The sequence below is a fragment of the Exophiala mesophila genome (genome assembly GCF_000836275.1).
Source record: "Exophiala mesophila strain CBS 40295 unplaced genomic scaffold supercont1.3, whole genome shotgun sequence".
Classification (NCBI taxonomy): Eukaryota; Fungi; Ascomycota; class Eurotiomycetes; order Chaetothyriales; family Herpotrichiellaceae; genus Exophiala; species Exophiala mesophila.
Genome location: NW_015622506.1, coordinates 5061831 through 5088619, shown reverse-complemented (window position 1 = coordinate 5088619; position 26789 = coordinate 5061831). Strand labels below are relative to the sequence as shown.

Genomic DNA, 26789 nt, shown 5'->3' with positions numbered 1-26789 from the left:
AAAAAATCAGGGCAGAGCTGTACTCCCATGGATTTGTCATAATCGAAAAATGGAACGGTGAAAAGGGTCATGATGGTTTTTGGTTGGCTAACATTGTTAGCGTCGCCTCTGACTTTACCAAATACCCTCTAAACCAAAATAGACGCCATCGAATCTGAAGAGGGCGGAGTTCAGCGTGCTGAATTGGCGGCAGTTTGTTCAGTCTTATGATTCGTTTCCGTTTGAGAGGTTTGTGCGTAAAACACATCTCTTTTGTCAGCCAGCGTGGTGGCTGTTTTGGTAATCTGGGAACCAAGTTTTGGTATTTCAGCGACCGTTTCGATTTGACATGCTCTGGTTCAACATTAGTCGCCCACTATCACGATGCCACACCTATCGACGACACACCCCTCGATGCCACCCGGTGTGAGCGCGTCAACAGACCAATCTACTCATATAGTGGCCAACTCTAGGGTCCTGCTTCTCCTACGGAGGCTACATGCACAGTCGCAAAAGGAAGAAAGGTCCTGGTCGCAGAAGTTCTTCTACCTGACTCGACTTGTTCGCTTCTTTGCGATCGGTGAACTGTGGTCGTCGGCGGCCGACGATCACATGCGGGACAAGTTCGTTGCGCTAGATAGAGACAAGTGCGAGTACATCTACCTCCTGGCAAGGGCTGTGGGAGCGCGCAACGTGGTTGAAGCCGGGACGAGCTTTGGCGTCTCAACGATATACCTTGCACTAGCTGTGGGACAGAACGTGCTACTTCAGCGGCGGAGGGCCATAGGATCTAGTATTGTCGCGGGAAAGGTTATTGCAACGGAGAAGGAACCATCAAAAGCAGAGAGAGCCAAGGCACACTGGAGGGAAGCCGGGGAGGAAGTGGAGCCATGGATTGAGATGCGAGAGGGAGACTTGCTGGAGACGCTGAAGGTTGAAGAAGGCATGCCTGAGCAGATTGACCTCCTGCTTCTCGATAGTGAGTTTCTCTTAACACTACTTCGTCACTCTTGGCTACACTGCTGACACCGATAGTATGGACTCCTCTAGCACTCCCTACACTCCGGCTCCTCCAGCCGCGGTTGAAACGTGGTGCTATTGTGATCACGGACAATGTGAGAATGGCAAAAATGTTGTATAAGGACTTCCTTGGGTACATCCGGAATCCCGAGAACGGGTTCAAGACCCTAACAGTACCGTTCAGCGGAGGATTGGAATTATCAGTGTATTTACCGGAACAGTGAGATTGGACACTCTGGAGAGCCACTCGGAACCTCGAGGTCTTTTATCGAGAAGATGAGTTGCTGAACGGTAGAAAGGCATCATTCGTGTGGGGCCCCGTCACCTCTAATCGATTAGAACGTGTCCCTTTCAGGCCTGCTTCCTACGCGTCATGCGTACATGTCATGCGCGACCTTGGTAACACCATCTGCCAAATCACGAAGAATGTTTGCAGCTATATCTCTGTTCCGCCGTTCAGCGCAACTGCTCTCATTGCTGGAATCGTACATATAAGGACAGCCAGGATACTGAACCTCGCCAATGGCGCTGCGGAGCAATCGACGCTGAAGCACTCGATCCCTGCAACACATTCCTCGAAATCCTTGGGTATGATCATGTCTCGATTGAAGAATGAGTCGAGAGTCTCTTGGTGGGAGACAGAATTCACTATGGCCGTAGGGCAGGCCGACTTGCAATTATGACTTGGGTATATGCACGAGCGGGCAGCAACTAGGGGTCACAAAGAAGGGAGGGTCTGCGTGGAGCCATGGACAACAATACGTTGTCCCTGTCATTAGGGCAGACTGACTCAGTCAGACTCAGGGAGGGTGGACCGTTCATGATCGAGATTTCGGGGTAGATGGCCTTGAACGGACGAAGTGACCCTGCAACACGAAGCTGCATACTGGAATAGGAAATGGCGGAATTGGGGCCAAGTTGTGCAAGAGCAGTAGAATCCGGCTCAGGAGACGTGAATTCCCTCAAGCATTGTGAAACCGTGTTCCAATGTCAATGGCATATCTGAGTATTCTTGTGCAGTTGTTCAATTCCGTGCTTCCTGCTGTCTGTCAGCGCCCAGCGTCTGATCGTCATATTGTATGCCTCAACACAGTGCCAATATGTTTTGTGTACGTTGTGAAAGCTGTAGTTGTCGCCGAGCACAGCATGCCATCATCTCCCCCTTCCACGACCCATCAAAACAATGATTTAGAACAAGCCCATGCTTGATAGCCCAACAGCAACCAAGGGAATCCAGCAAGTGATAGCGAAATATTCCGCGAGATTGGCGTTACCAGATGCGGTATTCGTCGATGGCGTAGCGCCGCTCGCAATGCTAGATGTGGCCGAGCTCATCATGGAACCAGTTATGGTATCCATCGTCATTGAAGGGTCCATGGTCGAGGCCATCGTCATCGAGGGATCCATGGTCGAGGCCATCGTCATCGAAGGGTCCACTGCGCCCGAAGACATGGACATTTGACCAAAGCCACTGCTGGCAAAGAGAATGGAGGCAATGATGGAACGGGCCAACATTCTGGTGACGATCAAAAGAGTGGATGAACTTGTTTTCTTTAGGAATGACAGTGGAGTGACGGGTGAGGATGCGCAAATGAGGATGAGTAGGAGATGAATACTAGAATCCAAATCATACGATGCTCAAGAGTGTGATTCAGGGCCTTTAATAGTTGGCATTCGAGCTGCAGAGTCTCCTCAAACTTGTACCTGTGGCCACTCAGAGAAGCCTTGAAAGGAGTAGACTTGCTTCTTATCACTCATTGTCTCATTCGCGTCGTAGGCACGAACTAGTAACCCCCCAACAACCAGTCAGCTACATGGCTTTGTCCAAGGACAGCTGAACGCCCAAGAGAGAAGAGACGAAAGGGGGCTTGGCGCTGTCCTATCATGAAACTGCGAGATTTGTGCGCCTTTTAGCGTTGACTTCATGATCCTTGGCTGGTCGATCATTCTACAGCCAAAACGACTACTCCGCTGTCGCGAACCGCCAATTAAATGAAACTCTGAGTCTGCAATGCCTCGTCCACAATCTTCCATCGAAATTAAATTCCAGGTTGCAATGCGCCATGTCTGATATTACACAAAGTGTTGTTTAAGGTGCCTTGCTGCAGCTGTCCGCGAGATCTCCAGCCAGATTACGAAATCGAGACTGCATGCTCCTCAAAAGTGGACTGCGTCGATAACGTTACCGCTGAACTCTGCCCTAGAACTTCTCTCCAATTTACGAAGTTGTCCCCTTATCGTTCGACCTTGCAAGTCAACGAAAGCTTCCTGAAAGCCAGTTATGATCAAGCTCTGGTGCGACAAATTGGTCCCATACGCCGAATCACAAATTGTGGGCGCCAACAACCTGGAAAGGCATGAGTTGTTAGTCGAAGCTCTTGATTCGAACGGGGGTGTCCTCAATCCATCTTTCCCACCCCAACTCAAAGACAAGCAAACGCAAAGTGCTTAGGCACTTTGATATCCCTGCTCAGGTGCACCATTACCACTCATCGTTATTCCACCACATAAGACGGGATCGCTCTGTAGAATTCAAAAGACCCTTGCAATTCTCTCCCGTCAATACCAAAATGACGTACCTTGCCCACAACCTTGTATCGGTTGGTGAAGAAAGTATACCACTCGTTTAGGACAGTCTTGTATTGGTCTTCGAGGTCATGCCATTCGGGAACACAGTCTTCAGGTCTGAGGCTGGATGTTGCCAGGGCACGGGAAGGATCCTTGCCCGCGTAGACTAGAAAGCAAGCTACATCAATTCTCTGGGAGAAAGACGCTGGATGTGTTCTCCACCACTGCGCAGCGCAATGTTGGAGGGGATGTTTGGGAGGCCGCCATGAGAGATATTGTCTAGAATGTGGCCTTTTCTCTCGCCAGGACTGTAGAGGAAGTCAGTTGCATACCGTGGTAAGGTCCATTGGGTCCGTAGGCTGGGTTTCGAGAAACATCGAACACGATCCCTTTAATCGCTACGAGCGTTGGCTTGAATGGATCGGTTCCTGGCTCGGACAAACGTTAGCATCTAGACCTGTGTCTGCCTGCAATTGTTCTAGAATCTGGTTGTTTTCTGTCGTACCATCACAATTACCCAGGTCCTCGTAAGTGATATGATCGTCTTTAGGATCATCAAGCTGCGATGGCGTCCTTATTGAAGAACTGCTCAGTTCTCGATAGTAGTGGCGTGGTTTAGTAGGATCAGGCAATGACATTGAGACAGGTCTCTTTGGATGATCAGGTCCTGCTTGAGGAGGAAAGTCCTTGGTCAAGGAGGGCGGATACAGGAAGAGGAGGTTAGAGATGTAGAAGATCCAAACACTCTAGCCATTTGTCTGCTCCATACATATGCACGGTCAGCCTGCTTCGCCTCTTCACGCACAAATGTCGCACCGCTGTGCAATCGTATTCGAGGCTTGGGGGCTTGGCTATGCTCAAGAGCATTGCGGGGACAGATGATCGGCCGCGGCCACCCAGTCCTCCATGCCTCAGACCGTGTACTCTATCAGATGAACCTGCTGCTATCATTTGAATTGCCGTGCTATTCTGGTCACATGAAGCACATAAATACCGGAACTATGCGATAGACACGTAGGCGAAGTGACCTTCTGACAGGGTCGAAAGTGTCAAGTCATTCGCGGCTCAAATTATTAAGGAGAGGTTGAACAAAGGCATTCATCTAAAAGTTAAATTTAAAATCAAAGGTCATCGGTCCTCAATACCAAAAAAGTGCTTTACAGTAAGTGCTCTATCTCTATAGTCGCCTGCATTACTATTTATCCAGCGGATGTACGATCCCCTTCGAATAGAACTTTATTGGGCGCTTCGCCAACAGAACTCTCCGATATGCTCGTAAAGCGTCTGGATCGAACGCAATGGAGATGCGTTCATGCTGAATGATTGAGGCCATCCGCTTGGTCCCTTTACAATAGAACGAAGAGCAACAGCAGCGAGAATAGAAAGCTAAGATATTGGCGAGGACAATTACCAGACAGGGTGCTAGCTGCAGAAGTCCCTTCTGCCTGCGAATTATTCGTTGCTGGATTGTTGAACGCATTCTGGATAGATCCTACCATATCCATCATTCGTTCCTCATTCTCAACAAGCACCACAGCCATGCCGCTCTGTTGATCAATTCAGGAGAGTGTCTCTCTACCAGTAGGTGAAATATGACTTACCACAAGATGCCATTGAACATGGCAATGAAACAACCATGCCCCCGGATTGTCAGTGATGTATCTAAGAACGTTAGTAAATTTTAGTGATCCGCCGAACAGCCTCTTTGCACACCTGATAACTGCCCAGCCCGAAGGCGGCAAATCGATGGTATCGCGATATGGCGGATTCTGGAGATTGATCATCGACGAAGGTGCATCAGTAACAGATTCGAATGGAAAGTCGCCTTCGCCGGACCCGAGGAACCAGAATTTGTGGCCGTGTAGGTGCATCGGATGGCCCATCTATAAAATGATATCTCGTGAGCCAGAAATTGCTATGACGTTGAGTCGAACGGATTGGCGAACTTACCGTGTCCATCGAATCATTCGCGACCTTCATAATAATATCAACGGTAGCGTTGGCAGGGGTAAGAAGTGTAGTGGTTGCATTCCAGCCGTCAGAGACGCTACCATAGATAATAGGCCGAGCAGGCTCTACGAATGGTTCCCTGTTAGCCACCCAAGTCACTATGTCTGTTTGGTTGATTGCAAAATGTCGAGTAACGTTGGCCGCCCCGGATGGTGCCGTGTTGCCCATGAATGGAGCAAGGGTCTGGTCGTCAAGCTCGACAGTCCCCGATGTGGCGGATCCGTTGACGAGCATCCACGGCGAGACCATGCGACTCATCATAGTCATGTTAGTATTGTTGGTCATATTCTGGAGGAATTAGTCATATAATCACATTGCCCGGGGTCATTGTCTCACTTGGTATGACAAAATGGCTTGCCCTTCGATGACTTGCTGCATGTCACCATAGGGATATGCTGCAAATCTAAAAGAATAGTCTCCGGGATTTTGATCAAGCCGTATCATGACGGAATACCGCTGGCCAATGGAGATGTGCAGAACCTGCCCGAAGGTTAACATGAATCAGTGTCAAGAGTTGCCGTGGACAGACCTGAACCTCTTGAAGAGTCACATATAGTCCATCCGCTTCGTAGACGAACATGGAATGACCGTCCAACGAGACACTGAGTCTGCTGACAGCTCCAGCATTGACGAGATGTAGAGCGGTCCAGCCACGAGATGCGTCCGCAGTGAAGGTGAAGAGTTCCGATGTAGTATTCGTGCAAGTTTCGAGTGGGAGTGAACTCGCGTTGAAGCCTGGCCTAAACATCATGGGTGGGCTGCACCCGCGTGGGCCTAAAGTCATTTGCGGCATGTCCACCGTGGTACTCATGGTTTGGTCCTCTGTGCCCACCGACGCCGTAGATGATCCCATTGTCGCCATCGAAGTCAATGTCGAAGACATGGCACTCATATCAGACATGGCAGTGCCGGTTGACGGGCTTGCGGTGTGATCTGACCTTTTCCGCATGCTCATGGACATAGCATCCGTTGTCAACGCGGGCATCGATGCTGTATCCATCGACATTGAAGCCATGCCCATTCCGCTGGTCGTTGACGACTCCATTGCCATCGACATAGCGTCAGGATCATGAGGATCGTTGGCGATGTTGGATTCAAGGCCCAGGCCTGGTCCGGCTTCAAGTATGTTTTGGGGTAGACATTGGACTCTTCCTCTCCCGTTCGCCAGAAGACTGTCAACGCACTGGGGAAATGCACCAGTCGTGAAATATTCATCGTATATTCGATCAGAGAGCCTGTGGTACCAGTCAGATAGCAGGAGAATTGTTCCGCTGCGCTCAACCTGTAACATCATATCAAACTCAGAGCTGCTCTGAGCAAGAGTCTTGAATGGACGCGGCCGGGATGGGGACGGATGTATTAAGAGCGGCCCGCGTAAGGCGTCGTTGTAGTAGGCTCGAAAGTGAGAATGGTACCAGTAAAATCCGTACTCGTCGGCTGTGGAAAATCGATAGGTGAAATTACCTCCTGGCGGGATGGGAAACTAGAGACGCATAAGACGGGCACGAGCAGTCAAATGTCCCACCAACCTGAGTTACGCCAGGAACACCGTCCATATCTGGAGTTCCACGCTGGAGAAGCCCTAGCGCGATCATGTCAATGTTTTGCTGAATCGCGTAGACCGCACGCCAGCCTTTTCGACTGGAGCGACCTACCATGCCAATGAATTGTTGTCTCGACTGGCAAATCGTTCTGGACAAATATTTCAAGATCATCTCCTTCTTCAGCTTCAATCAAGGGCCCCGGCTGTTGGTTATTGATGAGGTAAACTTCGCGCGCGAATCCATCTGGTTCAATGTCAGACAAAGCAATGAAAATCATCCTTTCAGGCTTACCAGGGCTTCGGATACCTGTACTGAGAGTCAGTTCGTATGAACGAGAGGCGGCCAGAGCATTTTGCACTGCTGAGCAGGCAAGCAACACAATTAAGTGTGGATATGATAGCATGTTGGAGTAGAGAATGAGGAACAAGGATCAGGCACACCAAAAGAGCAGAAAAGCGATGATTGTAAGCCGGGGGAGGAAGGCAACATAGGGGAAGGCGCAATCTCGTGAATGTTCTCCGCTACGAGTTATGTATTTGTCACAATCGAGGCACAGAGCATATTGTTGATTGCAGTCAGAGCCTGGTTTTTGCGGCGCGATTTCTGCGTATTTCTCGGCAGTGGCAGTGTTGATTGGTGTCGATCAACGAATAGGGCGGAAGTCACCCCACCGCCGTCCGGAAACGTATGCGGATAACCCCAGCGGCTGAACAACCAACAAGACTGTTTGGCCACATTTCGGGTGAGCCGAGCAGGGGGCGGGGCCCCCTTTCCTGGCGAGCTCCCTCTGCCAAAGGAAGCCAATCATTACTCTCTGCCGTTGAGGTGTTTTCGCGCATTCTGAATTCCGTTCTCAATTAAGCAAAGGTGTGATCGACACTGCTGGCTCTGATTCAAGACACTCCGAAACGACGACATCCAAAAGGACTGGATGTACTCCCGCTGTTTGTGGTTCGCCGCCGACCGATTCCACGAAGAATTGTTACAATATTAACTCCAAGGACATCAAGATCAGAAAAATGAGCGCGACACATGCATTGTTTGGTGAAACCAAGGCAGAATTAATGGTAAGAAAGCACTTCGGTGGGCCTTTCTTGTTGCTGATTCGGTGCAGGCTCTTGCCAATGTTCGCTTTCGAATTTGCAGATTTTGTCCTTTTGTCTTCATCCGTGACAGCTCGTTACCTATTGTGCATCGTGAATGTGGCCGAAACTACAGTGGAAAGATCAGACCAGCTGCCTTTCGACGGAGAACCAGACGCCTTAGATGTTGAGCCCGATGGAGGTAATGGAAGCACGCCTTGGTTGTTCCACGCGGAACTATGGACAGGTAAGAACGAGAATGAGATATCCTCCTGAGCTATTCTTGAGGTTTTATGCATAGTTGGTTGATGTTTTTTTATGCCAGCTTGCGACTATGGCAGTGTTTGAACCCTGACTGACTCCCTTGTAAAGACACTTCGAGATGCGCACTTTCTCTCCATTACATCCTTATTTGGTCCACCTACGCTTCCTGTGCCCATGTTATGCGCGATGCTGCTGCCGCCATCTACAAAATCACAAAGGATATTGATGGTCACATCCGTCGTCGACGGGTAATACGAATGGTTGGCAATACATTTCGCAATGCCGTCGAAGATCAACTTTGTATTGCGGGTATGTGTGCTATATGCCGCATAGAATTTATTCTTCATTCACAGTTGCCCCAGAAGAATGCCAGCCATCCCAAAGTCGTACCATGCGGGCACGTCTTCCATCGACAATGCTTGCAACTTTGGTTCCAATCTCGAACCACCTGTCCACTTTGCCGGGCCAGTGCTGGCGTGCCGGAATCGAGCGATTTCAAGGCCAGTTCGGGAGTTCTCTGAGGACAAAGTTGGGATACACAATGCTATACGGTTGCTTGGGACGTGGCACTCATCTCAGTTAAGGATCTTCCGGGTGTAGACTATATCTCGAACGGCTTGTGTTCACTTAAAGAGAAGTCTCTGCGCCGGACTTAGGGTCGACAGACGTCGATGGACTCAGATGGCTTCCTGGGCACTTCATTATCTGCCTGGCCACAACTGCTCTTACTTGCGTTGTAAAAACTATTCTAGATTATGATACAATGCTGCAAGTCCCAGGTGCTGCGACCATCGCAACATTGACGCTGCAAACTTCGAAAATGTTAGTACGAATATAGAAATCGCCATCGCCATTCAGCTCCAGGTTCTGTCCAATGCTTCGCTGGCACCACATATGTGAACGAATAGGACATGCTACGGTCACACTGAGGACGAGGCGTAAGATCGGACTCTATTGGACTCCGACTCCTTTTAGCAACAGCAACGAAAGAAGGCATTTCACCAAGGGGAAGATTAACTCCATGATACATATGTCCCTTTTAATGACACGCCTTTCCAAACAGTTTGAGCTGGGCATAGTTGTATGGTAACGGAGTGACGAAGCCCGCGAAATTAGATATAGCAGCGGCGAGCCAGAATGCAGGAGAGTCGAGGTTGACCATTCCGCCTGTCAAATGATAATCGACAAAATTCGCAGACGCCTCCATCGCCATCATAGAGACCAAGCTCATTCCAACCGCCGCTTTCGCTGCAGCTTTGAGAGGTAATCTGTCCTTACCCAGGCTGAGGAAGCATGTTTCTACCAAGATAGATGTCAAGATACCCATTGACACTGTAACGAGAGGAGCATGGTTAGTAGTTCGTTCTCAGCTGGATGAATGGCGTCAAACCATTGGGTTATTCGGCTTACTTGACGTTGCCATGATTATTCCAACTCCCAATTCAGGATGATGGACTTGAAGAAACCACATGGTTGAAAAGTCGCCGAGAGTACAGCCGACAAGACAGCGGAAGGTGTTCGCAAAGGCTCGCTTCCACAGCGTTGTTGACGTCCAGAAGCGGAAGTTCTGGATACGTGACCACACAGGAGCTTCTGATTGAACTTGAATCCCACATTGATTTTTGCGATGAGTTGAAATCTCCCTAGCTGAACAACGGGTTGCCACGTGGAACGAGGCTGAAGGTGGAGGGTTGATGGACATCGAGGCGATGCGAAAAGATTGGTGAATTCGAGGATTGCAGCACCAAATCGTCGTGCGGAGCAACCGAATTTGAAGTTCCGCGTGAGTGGCGGGGAGATGAGCCAACTTTGTGCTACATCCTCCCGATCGAAGAGGAGCAGCGTGCCGAAATAACATCATACTTCGGAAAGTATGTTCATCAATGGCAGGTCTCAAAGAGTCATGTTTCAATCCCGCATCAAATTGGAGAATGAAAGAGTGATAAAGTCGAAGAGGGGTGGAAGATCAGTATCACTGCCCTTTTCAGGTTGCGAAGATTTCTGACCCTCAATTCCAACGAAGTGCGCAATTTGTGCGTTTCTTCTTGGGGGCGTAGGTTCAGTCATGGCGATCCCCATGCTGACCCCATGAAATGTTGTCACCTCGCAGATCTGCAGCGATGAGGGACAAAGGGCTAAACCTTTTCGCTACTTCAATCCATTTAATCCTTTTATAAGGTTCATAGCTACGAAGAGGTTAAGTCCTCGTACATTTCACTTTGGCACAAACCAAGAGGATTTTGTAGTCATCGATCGCATAGATTGGCCTATTCAGGAAGTTGCACTGTTATATACTCCTCTCATAGTTTCTCCCCCCTCACACCAGTGTTGAAGCTGTGGTACAGGCAACGTATCAAAGAGTGAAGCTCGGGCGTCGTTCAAATCTACGCCACCCAGCCTGTGTCTCGGTTATCAGTTAGGCATAGTCAGCCGATGTGCCCACCGCTTTTCGTAGTCGAACGAAATGAACCAGAGCCGTAATGAAGACTGATCCTCGGGGTTCCAGCGGAAGGATTATTCATGACACACCTTCAAAGAAACTTGTCTCCATAAGATGTTTCGTTTGGTCATGCTTTCCGATTTGTTATTGATGTAAAATGACCACTTATCCTTTCTCTACAGTGTTGTTTCTTTTGCTGCTTGGAAACCCAAGACCGGCAGTCGCGTCCTCAGGAGCAGACTGCTGGTCACAACACTGATGCTGCTCAAGGCCATAGCCAATGCCGCCCAAACAGGGTCCAGCCGGATGTGGTTGCCGCCACTTTGTATTGGATATAGGACGCCCGCAGCGATAGGGAGCGCTAACATGTTGTAGACAGCGGCCCAGAAAAAGTTGAATTTGATCCTCCTGAATACCGTTCGACTAAGATCGATAAGAATAAGTAATGAGATGAGGTTTGATGAGATGAGGATGAAATCCGCTGACGAGATGGCCACTTCAGAGCCGGAGCCAATGGCTATGCCAACATCTGCCGTAGTCAGAGCAGGAGAGTCGTTAATTCCGTCCCCAACCATGGCAACCACGGTGTGCGAGCGCTTCTCATCTCTAGCCCCGGCCCTCTGCAGGTATTGAATTTTCTCCGCTTTCTGTTCTGGAAGGACGCCAGCGATGACATTAGTCATCTCGATCCCAACTTTGCTGGCGACTGCCCGGGCGGTCTTCTCGTTATCTCCTGAAATCATCCAGACGTCTATTCCTCGTTTGCGTAACGACTGCACGACCTGGATGGATTCTGGCCGTAGTGGGTCTGAAGTGGCGGCTATAGCCGACAATGAGAAAGGGGAGAAACCTCCATCGCCGTCGGAAGTGACAGCAGTGGCAACCAGGATGACTGACTTGCCTTGCATTTTCCATGAGTCAAGCTTCTCTTGGCTGTCAGAGGACAGAACGACATTGTTGTCGAACATTAAGGCTTCGTTGCCGACCAACGCCTTGAACTTACGCTGGGGTTGTGATGCTGCGACAACAAGCCCGCGCATGCCTTTGCCGCCAATTTCCTCCACATTCTCAGCATTGAAATTCGCAAACGTTCTCGACACAGAAAAGGCGACGGCAGCCTTGGCAAGCGGATGACTGCTGTCTTCCTCGAGACGCTTGAGGATACCCAGTACGTCCGACTCATTGAGAGAGTCGTTGTTGTCCACAAAAACCTCGAACTCTGTGACCTTGGGCTCTCCACCTTCCGTCAGAGTGCCGGTTTTGTCAAAGACAATGCAGTCCAATGTGCTGGCTTCCTGGAATGCCTCTCCTCCTCCCTTAACAAGAATGCCCAACTTCGCTGCCAGACCCCCTCCGACAAACAGCGCCGTAGGGGCTGCCAGTCCGAGACCACAAGGACAAGCGATCACGAATACAGCGATAGCAAACTGAAGCGACCAAAAAGGCCAGCCTCCGACGTCGGTGTCCCGATAGCTGGAAGGCAGGACTCCAGATTCGCCCAGAGAAAGCCAGATGATCCATGTTGCGATTACCACCAATACCACAAATGGAACAAAGTAGCCGGTCAGGAGATCCGCGATCTTCTCGACAGGAGCACGCTTGGTTTGTCCTTCACGAACGACTTCTATAATTGAATCCAGCATCGACTTCCCCGCAACGCCAGTAATTCGAATGGTTACTGGAGCGACCTTGTTGATAGTACCGCAGTACACAGGCTCCCCCACTTCTTTGGTGACGGGCATGGACTCTCCAGTCAGACTGGATTCGTCAAACTTTGACTTTCCTTCCAGAACGACTCCATCACAAGGAGGAGAGCTGCCATTGACGACCCTGACGATATCACCTGCTTCGATCAAATCGACGTGGACCGGGGATGTTGAAGATTGTCCACTTGTGCTGTCTGTTGAGACTAGCAGAGCTTCCGTCGACTTTAGCTTCGTCAGGGCCGCCACGGCATCGCCAGCTTGGGCCTTCATATATGCTTCGATATATCTGCCGATAAGGAGAAAAAGAGTCAAGAAGACCACTGAATCGAAATAGGACATTCCTGACCCACTCCCTTCCATGGACCCGTCCGCTGGCATGGCTGAGGTACGCGTTGCGGCAATGATGAGTTCTGCGATCGACGCAAAGTATGCGATGGATGTTCCAAAAGAGATTAGCATGTTCATACTGCCGAATCGATAAAATCTCTTGAGAATAGGAACTTGACTTCCCGGCCTCCACAGCGCGCGTAGCTCCTTGTATGTGCGCCGGTGGAAAAGATTTGCGGCGAAAAAGTAAACGGGAGTGGCCATAATGCAATTAGCCCACTCGGCACGTGTAACCCCCGCGAGCTCTGCCATGAGATATTTATACCCCGAATTGTCATGGGGGACGAGATTCATGTAGACAATGCCGATGATAAAGGCAGGAATAGCCACGACAGCAGATAAGCCAACGCGATAGAGGATATGGCGCCGTTCTCGTGCCATCATCTTTCTGGACCGCTCTTCAAGCGTTGGGGGGTGGTGAATCGAGACTTCGAAAGAAGGATCAGTGTCCTTCACTGCTGATAACAATGTCCTCACTGTGAAGTGCGGTGGGTTTGGGGTGTATGACACCGTCAAGATAGGATCTTTCAAAGTTGGCATGTTCTCGATGGTCACCGAGTTCACGCGCTTCATTGCCTGTACGACGCGATCGGGACACTGCCCGCAATGCATCCCGTCAATGCGAACTGAAATTGTGCGGTCCGAACCTGTTGTGGGGTGGGACTCAGCGGTAGACAACGTGTCGAGTCTGGCACCGTAGCCAACCCCTTCAATGGTGGTGGCGATGTCGTCGACATGATCCTTGCCTGCAAAGTAAACCGAGGCAGCATGGTTGATTAGGCTCACGTCTGCTTTCGAGACGTAATCCAAGTCTTGAAGAGCCCTTGTGATGTTCCCGACGCAGGAACTGCAAGTCATGCCGTCTATAGCGTACGTCGCATGCCACAAGTCGGCAACGGCGCGTTTGTCGGGTGGTCGAGATGCAAAATATTCTTGAACCGCGTCAAGGGACGCCGAGTAACCAACATCTTCGATCGCATCGATAATCTCTTTGACACGATGTTGCACGTCTTCCCCATCAAATATCACCACGGCGCTGTGAGTGATGAGACTAACATCGGCCGATTGAACCCAGACACGCTCGTTGAGTGCTCCGGTGATGGCACCGACACATGAGCTACAGGTCATGCCTTCCACCATAAAGTTGGCTTTGAACTGTTTGGGTACGTCTGGGAGATGGTCGACAACAAGCGAAAAACTCTCAACCTCTTCTGTCGCACTTTTCGAACTCGGCTGACATTGTTGGCAGTGCTCGAGGTGGCGGCTTCTCTTGTCCGCGTCGACCTCGCCGATATGGGAGCGCCATCGGGAAAGAGCGTATTCAAATGATGGCGGCTCAAGACCTTGGTGCAAGTTGGATGGCAGGTCTCGTTGCGACGAGGTTGGATCTGGGACAAGGTCAAAGATGTCATAACCGGCATCATCGAGAACTTGGGCGATGGTGGTGACGGCAAGCGAGCGTGAATGCCTCACTGTGACCGTGTGCGAGACAATTGACACCTGGACAGAATCTGGCGCAGGTCGCAGGCTGGAAAAGATGGATTCAATGTGCGACGCACAGGTCGGACAGTGCAGGTTGGAGATGAGAAAGGTGGTCTGCACCAGTAGACCACCCAAGGGGTTTCGGCGACCCAGGTACTTCATCTTTGAATTGTGAGGAGATTGGCACGTCTGGAAGAACTGGACGAGAAAACGCATTCGACGAGTTGATGTGGCGGCCATATCGTTGGGTCTGGAGACCCCTCTTATGTTTGCATATTGGGTAGCCGGCGTAGAGGGAGCCACATGCCGATGCGCGCTTTTCGCGTAAAGGTGACTCAAGCTCCTGGAGGCAGGGGACAGGCCGGCGTTAATATCGCACGCCCAGCTTGGGGAGTCGATAGTCGCCCAAGGGGCCTTGGTGCTACCCATAATCACCAGTGAACGCTTCTCCACCACCCAAGCGCCGAAGGTCGTGAGCCACACCCCGAAAACTGAAACAGACCCTCCGCCGGAGAAGATTCGAGCTTCAAAGCTCCCAAGGTCATCCATCACCAACTAGCGTTCAGACTGCGTTAAGCTGCCGTATGTCTGAATCGAAACAAGGTTGACTAAAACTTGGGCGCATAAATGCCTCAAGAAGATCCATGGCTGTAGCATTCTGGCCAAGAACAACCCTTTCGTACCCAACGGAACAACGCCCCTGTTTCTCATCCCTTCTATACTTGTGTTCTCAAGTAAGCGAATGTACGCTCTCTTTTCGGCCTGCCATCTGCGGCCTGTCTTGCACGCAATGATGGGCTTCATGAATCGCCAAAATCATATAAAGACGCAATGAGACCAACGAGAGCATCCCATGAGTCAACACGGTTCCTGGTTTAGGACTGTGGAGGCCGACCTATAAACCCCTACATTCCCTCTCGCATTCGCCTTCCGCAAAGGTCAATCCGTCAAAAACATGTACTGTAAAAGATGGAAGAGGATAATCGTCGACAGGTAAAGACCGAAATTGCGCAGACATGACCAGCACGTCACTGCGCGACCCTTCATCCGAATGATCCAGAGAAACACTAGTCGCTTCAGCACAGGCCGAGCGTGAGATATTTCACAATCTGTCCTAAGAGGTGCCGTTTCGGTGAGCCCAGCTGGACAGGAACTCTCCCAGAAATATTCCAACCAACAACGCGATCATGTACCCAGCGTTAAGGGTCATCACTGCGAGCATACTACCATTCGAGGAAGGGTTAGTAGAGGTCCGAGAAGTTGACTTGTGGTTGAACCTACACCAGGAAGCCAAGGGCCGCATCCAACACCTTTAGACCACTTTTGAGGAGAGCACGAACGATGAACCGTGACATGAATCGGCCGCTCGGCTGCACATCCTCCGCTATTTCAACCCAACTACCACTCTTTGATACCTGTCCCTCGTCATCTGCAGGCCGAGCGTGGTGCAAGTTTTGGGCGGCCTTTGTCTCGACGACCATCAGAAGCCGCTGGCCGAAACTCAACATCATCAGGAACAACATGACTGCCACATATCCGGAAGCATGTGTCGGCGTGAGAAGGCGGGCGAAGAAGGGATCTCCAAGGCCAAAGTGAATGAAGGATGACATTCCCTGCATTTGCATGTCGGTCGGCGGCATGATGTCACTTTGCAAGGCTTCAGGAATGGTTGAAGTGAGGCCCGCAGCTGTTGCCAGCACAGTGGCCGTAGGGGTTGCCGTCCCTGAGGTACTTATCATGGCCATACTCATTCCCTCCATGACTGAGAAGTGATGCGTGCTGCCGAGAATCGGGGAACTGAAAAGTACTGCGCGAGGAAAGGGACCAACAAAAGGATAATGAAGCTGGGGGAAAAGCGAAAAGAGTGTAGAAGTGAGAGAACGCGTTGACATCTATAGGGGCAGGTCACTGTCCACAGCACATAATAGGACTGGGTGAAACTCCTATGCTCTTGGCGGGGCTGACATGTTTGAGATCACCCTGAGCAACCTGAGACAACACCTACTGTACATGGAGAGCCGCTTGGAGCCAGCAGATGGCCGGCGCTTGGGCTCTCTCTGCCCAGAGGTGGCTGTGAGACTCGGGACAACGCTGCCATGTCATCCACCGAACATAGATGTGGGTAGCTAGGGGCTCCGAGACAGCCTACTCCTCGTCACAGTGCCCAGAGTAGATCCGTGCACATTTTCGTCTCCAACGCATTTCAAATACTATCTAACTAAAGGCTCAGGAATCAGACAGCCGCTCTGGGCTATGTGGAGGATATGTTCCGTGCACTGCGATAGGAGGCTGTTAGATTCTGTTGTAACCGGCAGTCAAGGCTGGGGCCGTCTTTGCACTTTCTGTCGCCTATGGCGTTACTTGGCAGACATGCTGTGTCTATATGCTGAAGCTTGCTATCTCAATTGCCCATTCATTGCCAGAGGAGACCAGGGAGTGAAATTGCAGAACGAGTGATCACGACGGCCCAATGAGCTTGGTTTTACAATACTTGTACCAAAGAGACATGATGCTCACGCATTTGGAAAATTCATTCGGCGTACGGTCAGTCCAATGTTGTAATCAAACAATTGTGAAGTATTCTTTATATCGGTTGCTTTGGGGTGTTTTGAGCTGCCTCAACAAGATCTGGTCCGCACGTTGATCGTCCCCCAGTACACAGTATCCACTCAAAGTACCCCAGTCCTCAGATCTTCCATGCTTGCTGCTCGACAGGAATTCAGTCCCTACAATAGGCTTCCAGTCTCTCAAGCTTTCCAGCCATAGATACGTAGCACTAAAAATGGTCTTTTCGCCTCCTGACACTCTTCATGTTCTGCCAATGTCGACCTAGTTTGCTTTGTTTTCTTCTCCATCCGATATCACCTCTCCGCCTTGCACCTCCTTTCCTGATGCCTGAATCGCTTGGGAGATGGCCTCGAAGGTCACGCCATCATCTGTAACCACTGTGACAGACTGTGCTTCGACGGAGGAGTCAACGGACTTCACGCCTGGTACGCCAATGACGAGGCGCTTGACGGAGGAAGCGCAGCCTTGCATTCGTAAGTTCATATTACAGTGACAAGAGATAGCTCTTCACTGACCTCCGCAGGACATTCGGACGTTGTAGCGGTATGTACGAGGCATCTTGCTTTGGCACGTCTAATGTGTTTGAATATGATAACGAGGATGAACTGACTCACAAGAAAGGGACATCACGAGCACTCTTTGTAGGAGAGCGGAGTCGGGCGATCGAGCAAAAATTACGCACTTGAGTAATGTCTCTGAACGTAATCTGAGGGTCTTTTGCGTGAAAAGAGACATTCCACCCAACCACCATATGCCACACAAGAGGTGAATGCAGCTGAAACAGAAAGGGCTCCTGAAAGCTACGTGTGTAAGTGAATGGCACAAATCCCTCGGGGACCAATTACGAGGCCGAATCGATTCCATAGTTCTCGGACCCGAACAGGTTGGGAGAACATGCCACTCCCTCGATACCGTCCAAGTCAATCCTATAGTTGTCTCCCATAGGTCAGCTTTTGTTTCCACGCACGGGATTGCACATACTGTCAAAGTCTAGCACTCGGCCATGATTTCATCGCCAGAAAGACATCCTTCCGCTGAAGTTTGTTTCGCAACCTCCGGACTCCCAGGACAGGATAGGGATTGGTCTGAGGAGAGTATACGGCCTTGAGTCCCGATGTTGGATCGCTCTGCGGCATTTGGCCCAGTCCGACGAGCAGGACGGGAGAAACGCCCCGAATTTTTGTGGCTTGTTCGCTTGTCCGCATTGGCCCTCTTCGTACTCCGCGGAGGCCGGGGCCGGACGAGGTACGTTTCCTTTGTCGTTATTGACGGGCGTTTCCTGTCGGTTACCTCAGCCATAAATTCCAGGTCTGGATGCCACTTAATCGTGTCGATAGATTTCAAGAAGGACCCCAACTCTTCATCTCCATGACCTTCCGGCTGACTTAAAATGTTATTGTCGTCTGCACCTGCCGCCGCAAGGGCCGTGACAGCGCGAACTCCTCCATGTCGGAAAAATCTAGCTTCAAGTGAAGCGTCGTCAATCTTCCCTTCCTTGCAGGCTGAGATAATAGAATGGAGGCGACATGGTGTTGATTCTCGCCCAGCTTGGAGAGAGTGGCGAAAAGCCTCGCCCAGTTGAATGCGCTGAATATTTTCTTCGTCAAGCGGAAGCAAAAGGAGAGCGGATAGGGGACTGTCGCGGACGACACCAGGTTGGGTTTGACAAGCATCCTCGATGTCGAGGAAAGAATCATCCAGCCTCAGTCTTAGCTGGATAGACATGCGACAAATATGGCCTCAAGAAAGTCACAAGAGGGAAAAGGATTATGTTTGTCATTCCTTCGCCTTCGCAGACTTCCTATAGTTACAGGTAGTGATGAACAGATTCCATTCGCTTCAAGTCACAACACCTCAGGAAACCCTGGTCCTGAACACCTGAAGGCCGCTGATAGAGTGCTAGCGTGGTTCGGCTAACCCAACTCAACGAGTGGACTTTACTGGGACAGCCAAACCTGTCCCCAGACACAACCGTCCTCGGCACAACCCTGTCGTCCTCTCGCAGATAGGAACACCCAACTCCGGCCCTGTTATTGTGCAACCTCAGGTGTATTGCCACTCCTATCTGTTTCAAGATTACATAGACAGTCTTTGTGTAGGTACTACTTGGAGCCGGAAGAGGTATCTAGTAGGAGCCTAAATTGGAATCCGCACAGACTATCCAGATGGACCCCTGGGGAAGAAGGACAAAGAGGGGGAGAAGGGGGGAGTTGTTGGTGATAATTGCACCTCGAGGATATCTGTTGTTCCTGCTGCCTTGGGCTGCATTGATTTACTGTCGCCCTCTTACTATTCAGTTACAGTCTTTCCCGAAACCGCCCTCCCGCTTGCTGACACTTTGCAACTTTCTCCCACCAAAAGCTAAGGATATAACTGGGGCACGCTTTCCCAATCTGACATTGTTCGACTAACCCAACTACGAATCATCAACGAGTGAATTTACGGTGGTATTTCTAATATCGTACGGCCTCGGTAATAAATCAGCAATTTCCTTGCAAAACCGTTGTCACGTGCATTCAACCGGGGATCGTGCCGCCCAATGGCTGGGCAGAATAAGTTTACCATCTTCTCAAAAAGGACAAAGGCCCCTTCTGGTAACTTATACGCTCAGCACAGTACCACTTATGACAGACTTCAGAGTTGGGAGGCGGGAGGGTAGGGGGTATTTTGCTCTCAGTACTCTGTATTTTGCTCTCAAAAAAAGGCGCTAACACACGCTTTTAGATTAGCGCAGCTTTCCTACTAACAAAATACGAATTGTCAGGCATAATTTTCCCCTTTTCTCTAGGTGTACTCTAGGCGGTCTATACCTAGAGCTTTAACTAAAACGCAGCCTAGGGCTTCCGTACCCCGGGTACTAATTAGGTGTCAAACGCCTAGAGGTTATCCATTATTTACCACCAAAACGCTATTTTTTAACAACATAATTTTACTATTTCCACTAAGATAATAGTATAATTTTCTACCCTATTCTTACATAGCTTTACAACTACCTTATTGCCTCAATAAAAATTTCCCGAAAAGATACGTGGCTATAGAATTATTTGGCGTTAATATCGAACTGCTTTGCACACCCATACGCCTTTGCGATTTTGAATGGAGAAAATTATGCCTGACACTTCATATTTTGTTAGTAGGATTGTTGAGCTAAGCTAAAAGCGGGTGTTAGCGCCCTTTTTTGAGAGCAAAATACAGAGTACTGAGAGCAAAATACCCCCTACCAGGCGGGAGCAGAAATTACCGGAATTGGAAATGATTGTTCAATTTCGTTCACCAGCATGAGATTGTCACTGATTCGCTTCGATTGGCTGGAGGGATGGGCACGTGATTGCTGAGCAGGGCATGTTCTTGCGGCCGCATGGTGCATCCTTAAGGACAACAAAAGCAAAGTATGTATGCTCGGTTTTAATCTCGGAATCGAGTCCTCTACGTCAGCCAATATCTGGCTGAGCAACGGAAGACAGGTCTGTTCCAGCTGCGATCTCTGCCTGACTGGATTTGAAAGCCCCTGCTGGGTTCTCTATCTATTCCGTCTTCCCTTTTTGGGCTCCGACATTCCATTTCACTTCCAGAAAACATGGATTGTGGATGTGAGAACAACGTGGGATCAGTAGTGACAGTAGTGTATGGCCTCCCATTTCTGTGAGCCGTATGAAGGGTGCGGATGGGGCCATTTTCTGGCATTTTGTAGAAACTCTCGACCGGAGAGCGAGAGTTTTGAGGGTCGTCACGGGTTGGAAACTTTGAACGTGGTAGTTGCTTGATATCATAGAACCGTCTTTCAGCGTGGATTTAAACTACCCAAATCACTTTAAAAATTCACGTTACAGTAGCTGGTTGAGAGGGTGACAGTGAATCAATGCAGCTCAAGGCAGCAGGAACCACAGACAGCCTCAAGTGCAATTGCTCCTAACGACTTTCTCATTTCTTTACCCTCTTGTCCTTCCCCGATAGGGGCCCATCTGGATCGTCCGATGCGGATTCCAATTTAGGCTCCTGCTGAATACCTCTTCCGGCTCCAAAGTACTACCTACACAGAGGGTGTCAGAATATAAGTGTGTGAGCAAACGATGCAAAATCTTGGTCATCCGCCAGCTACCAGCACAAACCAAGTTTCCCAGATCTCTTCTTGAAGATTGCTGTCGTCGGTGCTTCGGATTAATCACCCACGAGCCATAGAGGACTTTGAACACTGCCGTGAAGAATTCAAGAAATTAACTCGTAGGCTTAGGAAGGGCGACTTCAACAGTTCAGACTGCGAGGATATGCTCGTTGATGCCGTGGAATATGGAAACACCGTGGTACAGTACGCCATTGGACTTCAAAACACACAGAGTTCGAAGCGTCGCCGAGATGAGGTGGACTCTGGCAGCGACAGCAAGTGTTCGCTACAATAACCCATACTCGCAAGCTGATTAGTCTCAGGTGGGGGTGTGGCCCTGCCCTCGAAATTACTACGCGTGTCAGGCAGCAAGAAACGTGCACGAAACGACGATACCGGCAGTGAAGGTATGGACTGTTCAGTGAACACACATTCTCAAGTCTAACTGTGCTCCAGACGAGGATTACTCAAAGCCGTTGAAAAAAGTGCGAATGACGGCGACCAAAAAGCGTACTCGAGATGGGATGGAAGACTCTGGTGACGGTAAGTGTGCGGTTGTACCATTCCTAACGCGACTCTGATTGGTTCTAGACGGACAAACATGGAGGTCCTCCAAGAAAGCTCGGCTGGGAGGAGAGAAGGTGGAATTTGCCAAAGTATTCAAAGAACTCGATGCTTTCATAAAGACCTCCGTCAAAGGATCAAAATAGGGTCGGTTCTAGAGCCGGCGAGACAGAATACGACAAGGAAAAGCTCAGGCAAGGGATGCCGCCAATAGGAAATGGGGAATTCCACAAGCCTGAAAGTCAGAGGGAGGGAAGAAGAGAAGAGAAAAATGAAAAGAGCGAAAAGGTGCTCAATTTTTCATGCTTGGTACAGTGGTGGTTAGTTGACCTGTGGTGTGGGCAGCATGACCTTAGCCACAGGGACGAAATCGCAGAATGACTTAGCCGTCCCATTGATAGTTCCTATGAGGATGGTGTGACTAGAATTGTATGGTATAGATGTGAACAATATCTGAATCTCATCAAACATGATCCGTTGCAAAACCTGCAATACATTCCACCAACAAAACCGGCCGGCGGTTCCATTGCCAATTCCATCAGTGACCATCATCTTCAGATAGAACAACACAACGGAATCATTCATTGATGCCTGGGATCCGTGATGATGTGGGTACGGACGCGATATTGACCCATTACAAAAGCTCCCAGCTTAGCGAGGTACAAAAGTTGGTTTGGTCATACGACTGACCCATGGAGCTTGTTGCTTATCTTCATATAGGTTGGGGTTCTTTTGCGTCCAGGCCGACATCTCATAATCACCACGAAGTAGCTCCTTTCGTCGGCCCTGCTCTGCCGCAGGGAGCTCGACCGTGAGAGGAGCCTCAGTGGAGTTATCGGGGAAAGGGTTCTCGTAGATGTAACAGTGCACTTCCAGGACCATCACCGGTGGAGGCTTCGTCGATAGAGACCAAGCTCGTTTCTGGGCGCTGCATTCAGGTCGTGAACAGACCCCCGGGGTCGGTTGTTCTCCCGGAGCGATGGGATGATCTCTCTGGTAAGCCGAAGACCGAAGCTTGCGGCAGAGGGCACATCTGTGTCTGAACGTGGGTAGCTCGGAGTATCTCTTCAGATTGGGGGTAGATCTCGGATCTTCAAGCTCGACAGGTTGTCGATTCGTATGACGAGGTTGGTTTCTGGAAGGCATCCTGCTGAGTACTTGTCTGTCTTGCCCCTTCGAAATGCCAGCAATGACCATGATCAGCGCTCTGCACTATGTTCACCTGCGCAGTCGCCAAAAGAGCGTCGATTCAGCTTGCATATCGAGAAGAAATAGACGGGGAACGCCAGTCAACCTAGTGGTATCTTGTGAGGAGCCCAAAACGGAAACCAGATTCATGGCTTGTTCAAAATTGGATCTCGAAGGGCGGCGTTTGGAGCCTGTTCGAGTCTCTTCCTTCTGTCTGTTTCCTTTTCCTCGCTCGCTGTTCCAGGGTCTGGATTGAGCTCTCCTCACAGGACGACGGTTAGCCGTGATGTGTTAAAAGTATCTTCTCTTGTGCACCTCACAATCTCAATACTGGGACTCACAGTAGCATTTCGGCTTTCATGATGGCACGCTGTCATCACAGCGATTGGCTCAACCTCCGCATCGAACGAAACGAAGTCATCTTGTTCATCTCGGACCGGCTTCAAACGCTTATCGACGAATTTCCCAGCCCTGACCTTCAGCAGCCCAGCCTGTTGGTTTTCATCGGCCATACCGCCAAATTGTCAGCCCTTCGATCCCTCGGTGGAGAGGAGAACAGGCCGAAGTCGGCAGGCAGACGGAAACGTGGCGGCGGAGTACATCTCCAACGGGGAAATCGCGATGTGTTCCGGGACGTCCCCGTGCTTCTAGCAGATGGCGACCTTCCGTACCGGGACTTAAAAAAAAGGTCCTCGGCCCAATGCCACGAGACAAGACAGCTGATGCTTCCTCGCATCCGGGCAGGGGTCCGAGATCTGGCTTTAGAAGATGCCGCTGATCATCTCTATTCCCGTCTCCTGGGCGCCTTTGCCGATGTCTTTTGCTTCTTTTCCACCGACGTCGGCGGGTTTGGTCCCGTGGTACGTCGACTCGCATCGTGGCTCGAGCATGGCAAGCCGTCGACACTACCGAAGACAACATATCCACGGGTGGTCGTGGTGATGGAGGCCACAGACTCCGGAGCGGAAATCGACAAGGAGGCCAGTGAGGTCCTTCTGGGAGCGCTCAGAGAAGAGACCACCAAAAATCCCGCAGAGAGGTTATCGGCTCTCGAAGTGGTAACCGTGCCCCACGGAGGGCACTGCTACCGGCGGCTGGAGGAATACTTGGTCCGGGTACTGGATCAAGGTCGAAGGCACAAGCTAGAGGCAAGAATGCTCTTCTCTGCGAGACATTTGGCCGCATTCTTCAAATATGCGAGTGACCACTTTGGCAGAACCACAAGGGAGCCGTTCGATTTCGTCAAAGCGTCGCGTTTGCAAAATCCTGTCTCGCCCGACCTAGACATGCACCTGTCCAACTTCCTGAAGCACATCAAATCGCCCGAAGAGTTGACGGACTTCGCGGTGCCAATGATCGCATCGAGCCTCCTGCTGGATCACTACCCTCCCGGCATGCACGGTAAGTCGGCCCTCCTTTCTGCGTTTGGCGGGATCAGTCTAACGGCCCCATGGCGTTCAACCCCGGAGATGTATTTCACACCCTATACAATGACGCATGCTACCAGGTGGCCAGAACTGGTGTGCTAGTCCACGACGGTTCGACAAACTTTGTCCTCCCGTCTAGCTTCGTCAAAATCGTCTCGGAGGAGCTGGAGAAATGCTTTAATGACCTCATACGCGGCACCGGCACGCCATCCATGATGGTACACCGTAATAATCTCCAGAGGTTTAAGAATCGCTGGAAGCGGCTGCTGAGTGACGACCTCTGTTTTGTATGTTTGCGTCGCCTGCTGGAAACTAATCTGCCGTGCGGACACGGGGTCTGCGAAAATTGTGTACGAATTTTCGGGACGCCGGATAAGAATGATCGGTGGGCGTTCAGCATTCGGCGCTGTTTCCTCTGCGACATGGCGCTTCGAGACGTGACGGTAAAAATAAAGCCCGATACCGCCGGGGTCAACGTATTAACCATCGACGGAGGTGGTATCAAGGGGGCTATACCACTACCATTTTTACAAATACTGCAGGACAGGATCGGCCTACAGATCCCCGTTCAGGATTACTTCGACGTTGGATTCGGCACCAGTTCCGGTAAGTATGCTTGATTCGATGAATGACCAACGCTGAAGCTTGTTAGGGGGGCTTATCATCCTGGCCTTGTTCATCAATGGATGGCCAGTCGATGATTGCGCAAATGTGTTCGAATCTTTCGCAAGAAGGGCATTCAAGCCCCGTTGGATTTCTCACATACCCATCGTCTCCCGCATTCCGATCCTGTCGCATATTCTCTGGTTTCTTGTGTCGTATTGGGCCGACGGTCTGTACCCAGCTCATAATTTGGAAGGTGCGCTGAAGGGAGTTTTCGGCAACGACATGAGCATCCTGGATTACTCGTATGCAACCGCTATCGGGGCGAAAGTGGGAATACCGGTGACCACAGTTCTGGGAACAGACCCTTGCCTCTTCACCAACTATAATGGAGCGGGACCGAGGCCGCAGGACTGTGGTACTTTAAAACCCGAACTGGCAACGTGAGAGCGATTTCTGACGGATGGGCAGGATATCGCATTATCCGGTCGCAAGATGGGCGGAAAAGGATTCGTCTGTGGGAGATGTAAGTGTGCATTTGCTATTTCCTTTGTTCGTTGGAGTATGCAAAGATGACTGAAATTGCATGCAAGCGCAATGAGCGGATCTGCGGCACCGTGGTATGTTGCTGTCCAACCCTCTCAAAGTTCTGAGCAGCTCACACGGCCACGAGGTACTTTCCAGCAAAGCGCATTCCGGGGGTAGGAACCTTTCAAGACGGAGCTCTGTGGAGGAACAATCCCGTCGACCTCCCTCTGTGGGAAATCCCCGTGGTGTGGCCCCCGACTCGCAGGCCCAATGTGGTCGTCTCCCTCGGCACCGGGTCCTCAGGACCACGCGTACCAACGTCCCACTCCAGCAGACTGCGTGCGATCTGGAGAGAGGGCTTCCTGCCACGATCGTACAGAGCCTTCATGGAATTAATCAACGGTAAAAAAATCGCCCAAGCGTTCAAGAATGGACGACGGGCAGAGTTAGATGGGCGGTACTTCCGATTCGACGTTGAACTAGACAGAGAGGTCGACTTGGATGATACAGGCAGGATGCACGAGCTGGCAACAAAAGCTCGGGAACAGTTCTGTCGGTCGGAGGATGTCGATGTCGTCGCGCGTTGCCTCGTTGCGACGCGTTTCTACTTTGAACTCGACTCAAAGCCGAAGAAGATTAAGGGGAAGTATTCTGGATCGGGCCATATCTTCTGTCGTTTGCCTCGAAATAGTCCCGAGCTCGAGGTGCTGCTGGAACAGTTGTCTAAACGGGCGGCGCGATTTATCGTGAACGGCCATGGGCTTCCCGGGTCGGTCGGCGATCGGTCGTTCATCGACCACCAAGGAACCTTTCGTAAAAGGGTCGAATTTGAAACCAAGGACACATTATCCGTTCTTCTTCAAGAAGGGCTAGCGGATCCGCAGCATATCAGTGGATCTCCATACGCAGTCCACGATCTAATGGATATGCAAGGCCTCAACAATGATTTTGGTACTCCGGATCATAGGAAGCGAAAAGAGCGCGAGGAGAAGGAGGATGAGGGAGAAACGAGGGTAGAGGAGCCGGCCAAGAAGCGTCGTCGGGCTCGGTAGAACATCATCGGTGCTCGTGGAGGTGGTATCGCGCTCGAGGAGGGACGGATCGGACAAGGTTGTGAACCGGCGCAGTCTTCATAGTAACCTGGTACGGCATCTCCACCACCAGGATAAAGACAGTCTCTGATTGGCGTGAGACGCGGCTGGAAGGGAGTAGGGAGGTTGATAAAGGGACGATGAAGTTGAGGCCGTCGAGGGATGGAGAAAACGAGTCACTTCACGCTAAACCGCGGCAAAAACAACATTCCGGCAGGCATGTCAGCCGAGTGGAC

General features: G+C 50.6%; 10 protein-coding genes across 17 annotated transcripts; 2 read left to right on the top strand and 8 right to left on the bottom strand.

Moving 5' to 3' along the window:
- Nucleotides 1–363: 363 nt before the first annotated feature.
- On the top strand, nt 364–1223 carry PV10_05282 (uncharacterized protein; the record flags this gene model as incomplete). Its single annotated transcript, XM_016369926.1, has 2 exons — nt 364–958; nt 1015–1223. 2 exons carry the CDS (start codon nt 364–366, stop codon nt 1221–1223), a joined length of 804 nt encoding a protein of 267 aa, XP_016225714.1.
- A 964-nt stretch (nt 1224–2187) lies between these two features.
- Nucleotides 2188–2514, bottom strand: PV10_05281 (uncharacterized protein; the record flags this gene model as incomplete). Its single annotated transcript, XM_016369925.1, has 1 exon — nt 2188–2514. One exon carries the CDS (start codon nt 2512–2514, stop codon nt 2188–2190), a length of 327 nt encoding a protein of 108 aa, XP_016225713.1.
- Nucleotides 2515–3494: 980 nt separating this feature from the next.
- On the bottom strand, nt 3495–4205 carry PV10_05280 (uncharacterized protein; the record flags this gene model as incomplete). The annotated part of the gene is made up of 3 exons (XM_016369924.1): nt 3495–3733; nt 3900–3995; nt 4073–4205. The coding sequence occupies 3 exons, from the start codon at nt 4203–4205 to the stop codon at nt 3495–3497; spliced, it is 468 nt and encodes a 155-aa protein (XP_016225712.1).
- Nucleotides 4206–4502: 297 nt separating this feature from the next.
- On the bottom strand, nt 4503–7692 carry PV10_05279. 7 transcript variants are annotated; one of them, XM_016369918.1, is made up of 9 exons: nt 7413–7692; nt 7233–7364; nt 7107–7159; nt 6107–7060; nt 5914–6057; nt 5518–5865; nt 5281–5450; nt 5169–5229; nt 4503–5114 (listed from the first exon to the last, which is right to left on the bottom strand). In XM_016369918.1, exons 1-9 carry the CDS (start codon nt 7522–7524, stop codon nt 4914–4916), a joined length of 2175 nt encoding a protein of 724 aa, XP_016225706.1. In that variant the 5' UTR covers nt 7525–7692; the 3' UTR covers nt 4503–4913. The 7 variants fall into 7 exon arrangements, with proteins under 7 accessions (XP_016225706.1, XP_016225707.1, XP_016225711.1 ...); XM_016369919.1 differs by having other exon boundaries at nt 7107–7364; XM_016369923.1 differs by having other exon boundaries at nt 6107–7159.
- Nucleotides 7693–9506: 1814 nt separating this feature from the next.
- Nucleotides 9507–9890, bottom strand: PV10_05278 (uncharacterized protein; the record flags this gene model as incomplete). Its single annotated transcript, XM_016369916.1, has 2 exons — nt 9507–9799; nt 9878–9890. The coding sequence occupies 2 exons, from the start codon at nt 9888–9890 to the stop codon at nt 9507–9509; spliced, it is 306 nt and encodes a 101-aa protein (XP_016225704.1).
- Nucleotides 9891–11083: 1193 nt separating this feature from the next.
- On the bottom strand, nt 11084–14644 carry PV10_05277 (uncharacterized protein; the record flags this gene model as incomplete). Its single annotated transcript, XM_016369915.1, has 1 exon — nt 11084–14644. One exon carries the CDS (start codon nt 14642–14644, stop codon nt 11084–11086), a length of 3561 nt encoding a protein of 1186 aa, XP_016225703.1.
- A 952-nt stretch (nt 14645–15596) lies between these two features.
- PV10_05276 (uncharacterized protein) lies at nt 15597–16304 on the bottom strand (the record flags this gene model as incomplete). Its single annotated transcript, XM_016369914.1, has 2 exons — nt 15764–16304; nt 15597–15705 (listed from the first exon to the last, which is right to left on the bottom strand). Exons 1-2 carry the CDS (start codon nt 16240–16242, stop codon nt 15597–15599), a joined length of 588 nt encoding a protein of 195 aa, XP_016225702.1. The 5' UTR covers nt 16243–16304.
- Nucleotides 16305–16861: 557 nt separating this feature from the next.
- PV10_05275 lies at nt 16862–18872 on the bottom strand (the record flags this gene model as incomplete). Of its 2 annotated transcripts, XM_016369912.1 has the most annotated exons (3): nt 16862–17514; nt 17566–17986; nt 18032–18872. In XM_016369912.1, one exon carries the CDS (start codon nt 18773–18775, stop codon nt 18041–18043), a length of 735 nt encoding a protein of 244 aa, XP_016225700.1. In that variant the 3' UTR covers nt 16862–17514; nt 17566–17986; nt 18032–18040. The 2 variants fall into 2 exon arrangements, with proteins under 2 accessions (XP_016225700.1, XP_016225701.1); XM_016369913.1 differs by having other exon boundaries at nt 16862–17986; nt 18032–18775.
- Nucleotides 18873–21315: 2443 nt separating this feature from the next.
- PV10_05274 (uncharacterized protein) lies at nt 21316–21862 on the top strand (the record flags this gene model as incomplete). Its single annotated transcript, XM_016369911.1, has 4 exons — nt 21316–21433; nt 21476–21559; nt 21609–21695; nt 21744–21862. 4 exons carry the CDS (start codon nt 21316–21318, stop codon nt 21860–21862), a joined length of 408 nt encoding a protein of 135 aa, XP_016225699.1.
- A 505-nt stretch (nt 21863–22367) lies between these two features.
- On the bottom strand, nt 22368–25622 carry PV10_05273 (uncharacterized protein; the record flags this gene model as incomplete). Its single annotated transcript, XM_016369910.1, has 1 exon — nt 22368–25622. Exon 1 carries the CDS (start codon nt 22911–22913, stop codon nt 22368–22370), a length of 546 nt encoding a protein of 181 aa, XP_016225698.1. The 5' UTR covers nt 22914–25622.
- Nucleotides 25623–26789: the final 1167 nt, after the last annotated feature.